The sequence below is a fragment of the Podarcis muralis genome, chromosome 5 (genome assembly GCF_964188315.1).
Source record: "Podarcis muralis chromosome 5, rPodMur119.hap1.1, whole genome shotgun sequence".
NCBI classification, from domain to species: Eukaryota; Metazoa; Chordata; class Lepidosauria; order Squamata; family Lacertidae; genus Podarcis; species Podarcis muralis.
The window spans coordinates 54887093-54894244 of NC_135659.1; the positions used below are offsets into that span (position 1 = coordinate 54887093).

At 45.3% G+C, this 7152-nt stretch overlaps 1 protein-coding gene across 1 annotated transcript; it reads left to right on the plus strand.

Moving 5' to 3' along the window:
* Nucleotides 1-38: 38 nt before the first annotated feature.
* RPL10A (ribosomal protein L10a) lies at nt 39-7125 on the plus strand. Its single transcript, XM_028733934.2, has 6 exons — nt 39-136; nt 2165-2236; nt 3536-3616; nt 4018-4166; nt 5673-5845; nt 6883-7125. The coding sequence occupies exons 1-6, from the start codon at nt 132-134 to the stop codon at nt 7051-7053; spliced, it is 651 nt and encodes a 216-aa protein (XP_028589767.1). The 5' UTR covers nt 39-131; the 3' UTR covers nt 7054-7125.
* Nucleotides 7126-7152: the final 27 nt, after the last annotated feature.

Sequence of the window (7152 nt, forward strand, 5' to 3'; positions counted from 1 at the left end):
CCGTCCCCAAATGGCCGCGGCTGGCGAAGTCACGCGGTTAAACCAGGCGCGCGTCTCGCGAGACTTCCTGGGCTAGTTCTGGCGGAAACGGAAGGAGGCGTGTCCTTTCCCTCTACGAGCGAGACGGCAAGATGAGGTGGGTCTGGGTTCTGTTTCGGGCCTTTGGGTTATCCGTCGCCATCCGCGCTTTCAGGGCTGTGTCCGAAGGGCCGCCATGAGGCGGAGGTGGAAGGTGCTTCAGCGGGGCGAATATCGAGGAGGATGGGCTCTGGCACGAGAGGCGTTCGCGTAGGAGAGGCTCGCAGGGATTCATGGCTGCCTTCGACGTGGCACCGTTCCGGCTCCAGGCTGTCAGATCCACGCAACACAGGGAGTCTCGACCTCTGAAATGCCCTGAGGCTGAGGGTTGTAGGGCCGGCATTCCTTCCAGGGCCTCGATGTTGGAAAGAGAGCCCTTCCTGCCAGAGTCCCTGAAAAAGGCCTGAGTCCGATGCGCTAACTTTTATTCCCCAAACCCTGGATAAGGGGTGCGGAGTGTGTATAGACACACACATTGTAATACCAGCATGTGTTGTAATATGGGACACATGTGGTGTCACATGTTCACATTCACTTAGGAGAAGGGGAATAATAAACACCAACGTCACATAAACGCATAGAGTACATGGATATGCACGTGTACAACATAGGGTGTGGACTTTGGGGGAAAAGGTTTTCTTATGCCGGTTACCCTAATTTGTGTATCTTGTGATGTTCAGGAGTGATCTAGTTTAGCAGGTTTATTTGAATTCTATCTTAGCAAATGAAACTAGTTTTTTAAGAGGCTTCATTATTAGCAACTGGGAGGAATGTACAAATTTGCGAAGCCATTTATGAATCCACTCATGAATATACAAAATCGCCTTTTTCTGAAAATATTCTGCCCCCAATAACTTGCTTTTGTCACTTGTTGCCTTCTGCATTTAATCATTGCTGCTGGCACCCATTTCTGGCCAGGGAGTATGTGTGCCAGGCCCAAATGTCACATTAGTCCTAAAGCATTAACCGTAAAAGTCAAACCTATGTCAAGAGTGCATACTGATTTACACATTCTTTTTCATTTCCCATTTCAACTGTTGGTAGAACAGTTGGTGCATTACAGTAACAGTAGTATGCACCCATACCACCATTCACATGTTTAAAACTTGCTCTGGATTAGGCTGGGCCTGTATGTGGCCCAGCAGTTTTTGATAGGAAATGTTAGGGATGTGAGATTAAAGGAAGTGCTACATCAGAAAGGCAAATGTAACACTTTCTTTCTTGAGTATAAAGCAGTCCTAAAGCTTGATATGAACCCCAACTCTGCAGCCTAGTGGTTGAGAAAATTATACACTACTTCCAAATACTTTGCCATTTCTGTCTTTATGGCAGCCAGGAGGGGGAGGGGATCATGCCTCAAGTGAAAATGGTAAAGTTACTGAAGTCTGTTCTTAGTCTTGGCACAGCTTTGAATACTTAGGTATTCAAGTCCTCTTATTCATAATGTGTTAGCCATCCTCTGTTTGTGGTTCAAGTGATTAAGTCTATGGGTTTATTAACTGGGAACACCTTGTTTCAAGCAATTTCTGCTTTGCCAGACTCAATGATTCAGGCAACATTTCCTGTGTCCAACTCAGGCTAATGAGTGGCAAAATCTAGAATAGCACTAAGTGATTATTGCAGATAGGTTGATATTAAACAGTGAGCACGCCAGAATGGGCACCCCCAAATTTCACAATTGCTGGGGAAAATGGTTTTCGAATTAACTCCCCTCTATGAGCAGCGGTCAGGGTGATGGGAGTTGTGGTCCAACATCTAGATCAGGGATTGGCAATTTGCGGCCCATGGGCCAGATGTGGCCCATGACCATTTTACCGGCCCACGAGCCGCCACCCACTGGGTGAGTCCCCCCTGCACTGTGCTAAACGGGTGCAGCACGGGGACCGAGCAGCGCCGGTAATCACTTCTGTGCAGGCGCGATTTCTGGTGTTTCACCAGCCGGGTCTACAGGCAATCTCCGCAGGAGTGATCCGGCCCATGGCTGGTAAGCCTTGCCGACCCCTGATCTAGATGGCCACAGGTTTCCTATTGCTCTAGCCTAAATAAGCATGTGCAACATGGTTATTTTTTTTTCTTTATTCTGCAGCAAAGTCTCCCGTGACACGCTCTACGAAGCCGTGAAGGAAGTCCTTCAAGGGAGTCAGGCAAAGACACGCAAGTAAGAAGTTTGCTGCACCTTCTTGTTCTGTGCACCACATCAAAAATACTTCTGTCTCTGAGAGCCCAAGCAAGAAAGTGGAGATTTAAAAAGAACTTAGGTTGCAGAGGTTGCATTCTGGCGCACCCCCCTCCTTTCTTCTCAGCAGTAAATCCACAACTTGTATGGTTATGCAGAGGGGTCCCATTGAAATTCATGGGCCTAAGTTAGCCATGTTTCCAAACTAGGGAACATGGTGGGATGCTTTCTGCGCCTTTGGCAGAGAGGGCAATGCAGCATTTAGCAGAAAGCTTGTACAATAGTCCTTTATTCCCTTTCTGTTAACTGAGGAGTGAAAATATGACCCGAGAGCATGTGGCTGGGCAGTGCTGCAGCTGCTAGCATTCGGTTGGCAACATTGTTGAATCTTGTTTGCATTAAAACTGGAAGGTGCTTCCCAGTGTCTTCTTGACAGTGTGAATAGAAGCTTGCAGCTGTCCAAACACATGGAGTGGGCATTTGGGTAGTTGTTGAAATTTAGGGGAAGCAACACAAGCTGCTCCCTCAAGGAACAACTGCAGCAACTTTGCCTAGAAATTGAGAAGGAGGGATTGGTGATGCATAACAGGATGATCATCCATCCCTTGGGACTCTATAATCAGTTACAGAAGTTGTATTTGTTAAAATTATAAGGACTAGAAACATTTGTTTATTTTGTATGTGTTCATGCGTATCAGTGGATCATACTATGAACAGCCACTCTTTAAATTTCTGTGGTTTGCACTGTCTTAGTTTTTGTTTGTTTTGTTTTTGTAAATAATTGTAAACTACACTTTCATAAGAACTAACATAAGGTAGTGTAGAACATGAAACAAAATGTTGCAATAATAACATCAATAATGGCATGCCTAGAAAATGGTTTTAAAAAAAGTTTCACAGGCCTGATTAAAGTGTACAGTTTTTAAAAGATTCCTGGCTCATGCACCTTCCAAGAGCAGTAGATTATTCCTTGGGTGGGGGCAAAAGAGAATAGGATTGCTATCTTTGTTTTTTCCCCTGGCAGGAAAATGCAACTAAAAACATACCCTGATGCTATATCTGTGCTGCTGGGTGAATCCAGGAGCAAGAATAAACAGTGCTGAATAACTGAGTAATCAACATGACATCGTTTTACAGGAGCTTCTTGGTGATAGATACATGTGGTTGAGCTGCAGAAATTAGGAGAACATAAGTATCTTGCCCACCCACTTCTCAAATAGTACTTGGGTGTACAGCTTAATTCATCCGTTGCCTAACTGGTTTCTTTTCCTGTTTCTTTAGGTTCTTGGAGACTGTGGAGTTGCAGATCAGTCTGAAAAACTATGACCCACAAAAGGACAAGCGTTTTTCTGGCACTGTCAGGTTTGGCACTGTTCCTGTACCACCCAGCCTTCAGCCTGCACCCCTCTCCCTGTTACTTCAAGGCTCTTAATTCAGCCTACCTACCCTGCAGCATGTTGACTGAAAAGTACATGGCAGCTGGGTGCAATGCTGAATTGCCCGGGTAGTTCAGATCCCCCTGCTGCAAAGTGGGTGTGGCTGGACGGACCCCTACCCTGGGTCTTAAAACATGAGGGAAGGTGTGGTGAAGCTCTTCTGCTGATCCCACCGATCACTTTATGAAGCCAGATTAGACGCTGGTGGACGAAGACGTTCTAGCTGGCTGCGGTAAGGCTTTTCAGCCAGTGCATCCCTTTAGCATTTCCTATCACTGGCAGTTGTGAGGTGGCTAACGGTGATGCTTCCTTTTCCTCTTCCACCAGGCTCAAGTCTGCTCCACGGCCTAAATTCTCAATCTGTGTATTGGGGGACCAGCAGCACTGTGATGAGGCCAAAGCTGTTGACATCCCTCACATGGACATAGAGGCTCTGAAGAAACTTAATAAGAACAAGAAGCTTGTAAAGAAACTAGGTGAGCAAAATTGGAAAAGGGCTTCTGAAGCACCAAGGATATTGTACAACATCAGCAAATAAGAATTAGCATGTAGGACATAGCTGTCAACGTTTCCCTTTTTTAAGGGAAATTCTCTTATTCCGAATAGGATTCCTCACAAGAAAAGGGAAAAGTTGACAGCTATGTAGGAGTAGCTAAATATAAGGCAGGGTTAAGATATCCTTGGTCTTTCAAGCAGAAAATGCCTTAATTGCACCTAGGTAAAAACCTTCCCCCACCTATCATAGAATCATATAGCGTTGGAAGGTACCCCAAGGATCATCTAGTCCAACCCTCTGCAGTGCAGGAATATGCAGCTGTCCCCTATGGGGATCAACCCTGCAACCTTGGCATTATCAGTGCTATGCTCTAACCAACTGAACTATCTGCATAATCTGATCCAGGTGGTTGGGAGAATTGTGGGACAGAATTTGGAATTGTGCTGGGTAAGGAGAGGATTGGGACGCGGGTGGCACTGTGGGTAAAACCTCAGTGCCTAGGACTTGCCAATCACATGGTTGGCGGTTCGAATCCCCGCAGTGGGTTGAGCTCCCGTCGTCCTGCCCACCTAGCAGTTCAAAAGCACCCTTAAGTGCAAGTAGATAAATAGGTACTGCTTTATAGCGGGAAGGTAAACGGTGTTTCCGTGTGCTGCGCTGGTGCAGGCTCGCCAGAGCAACTTTGTCACGCTGGCCACGTGATCCGGAAGTGTCCTCGGACAGCGCTGGCTCCCGGCCTCTTAAGCGAGATGGGCGCGCAACCCCAGAGTCGGTCACGACTGGCCCGTATGGGCAGGGGTACCTTTACCTTTTTAAGGAGAGGATGCTGAAATCTCATGCGAACAAAAATCTGCCAAGCAACATTGGATTTTTTGTTTGGTAGTGCTCACTGTCAAAAGTGGGGAAACGTTGATAAGAGTGGGAGAAACAAACCATGATCACTGTCTCCCACATAATGTTAAAGCCAGCCAGCCACTCTATGCCTTGTTTTCCTAGAAAAGGAGGAGCAAAGCTGAGATAGTTCAAGCTCTGTGCACCAGCACACAGCTCGTAACACACATGCCAACTTGCCTGACCACAGTTTGCAGCTAGCAGCATGTGCAGACATGGCTGCTATGTTGGGGGAACTTTCTGAGCATCTTATCTAACTGGTGCAGCAAGAATGCTCAGAAGTCTTGTTGTGCAAACATAACTCCTTACATAAGCCTTTGGATTGAAGGCTTTGTTTTCATGATCTGCAAATTAAATTTTGTCATACAGTTGAAAATGAACTAAAGAATATGGAACCCAAACTGCTTCTCTTGGGATCCTGTTGGATATGGTTAGGTTAGTTCTCGTTTTCATTTCAGGTTTTATTTAACCTCTGGTTTGAATTTCCCTTAAAAAGTAGGAAAGTATCTCATTGGTGATTTGAAGATGTCTGCTTTGCAAGCTTTTGAGGTGGGCCTCAGGTGGTCTTGATGCTCATTCTTCTGTTTTTTTACAGCCAAGAAGTATGATGCTTTCTTGGCCTCCGAGTCCCTGATCAAGCAGATTCCTCGAATCCTGGGGCCAGGACTGAACAAAGCTGGCAAGTTTCCTTCTCTCCTCACTCACAATGAGAACATGGTGGCAAAGATTGATGAGGTCAAATCCACAATAAAGTTTCAAATGAAAAAGGTAATTTTCTTTAATTGCACAAATATTTCCATTTTCTGATGTAGTACTGAAGGTAAAGAACTTGATAGTCGTCTTTACTTGACTGAATTTGGTTGCATTTCCCTGGGTAAGGTTTATTTACAGATACACAAATCTGGCTTATGAATGGCTGAATTTTTAGAGTACTATTGTACTCCTATTAGGCCCACAAAAAGTCTGTTAATATCTCTTCAAAAATCCACAATACAGAAGGAGACCTCTTCCAGCTTAGTTCTTCCAGCTGATTGCACTGGCTCAGTCTCTCGTTGTTAATTAGATTTATATACCACCCTTCTCTCAAAATAGCACCCTTCCTTAAAGTGGTGAAAAATAACTTCTCTCTGTCATCAAATTCAGTGGTAGCTGATGCAGGTTCCTTTTCCTGCTTAGTGGGGCAGGTGATTGGTGGTAGTTTTGCCTTTTTCATTTTGTGAGCTTATTCTGCTCTTTTAGATGTAGCAACCATTTTGTGTTGTGTTATGCCCTTGTGGCAGCCATTTTGTGACTGGCCCACAGTGTTCACTAGAGTTTATTCCCTAGTAACTATTTAGGAATTCATCCTGTGTGAGCCATTGCAGTTTGCTATGTAACAGAACAGGATAAGTACAGTGGTACCTTGGTTCTCAACTTAACCCATTATGGGAGTCTGTTCGACCCCCGAAACGGTTCGAAAACCAAGGCACGGCTTCTGATTGGCTGCACAAGCTTCCTGCGTTCAATCGGAAGCCGCGCCCGGATGTTCAGGTTCCGAAAAACATTCGCAAACCAGAACACACACTTCCGGGTTTGCGGTGTTCGGGAGCCAAGCCATTTTAGTACCAAGGTACCACTGTATTGGGACAACCCATCTCCCCACCCCAATTATTCTGCTCACTTGGGTGAGGCCTTGCTGTAAGACTTGTGACATTTGGGATAACAACTTGAATGGATTTGTTGTATGCTTGTGTTTTCCCAAGCCCTAACCACTTTTATCTTATTGAGACAACTGAATGAGTAAATACTTTATTGTGTCCTCTCAGGTGCTCTGTCTGGCTGTGGCTGTTGGGCATGTGAAGATGACTGAGGATGAGTTAGTCTACAACATTCATCTGGCCATCAACTTCTTGGTCTCTTTGCTGAAGAAAAATTGGCAGAATGTGCGGGCCTTGTACATCAAGAGTACCATGGGGAAACCCCAGCGCCTTTACTGATGAAAATATAATTATTTTTGACTACCTTAACATGTGTGGATTTTGGCTTTATAAAAGTCCTAGTACCTAGAATCTCTGAATACTTGTCGTTTTCTGTTA

Excerpts from the sequence above, each read along its gene's own strand:
- RPL10A (XM_028733934.2), top strand. Across the intron at positions 3,617-4,017 it reads CGTTTTTCTGGCACTGTCAG|GCTCAAGTCTGCTCCACGGC; the intron begins GTTTGGCACTGT and ends CTCTTCCACCAG. Across the intron at positions 4,167-5,672 it reads GAAGCTTGTAAAGAAACTAG|CCAAGAAGTATGATGCTTTC; the intron begins GTGAGCAAAATT and ends GTTTTTTTACAG.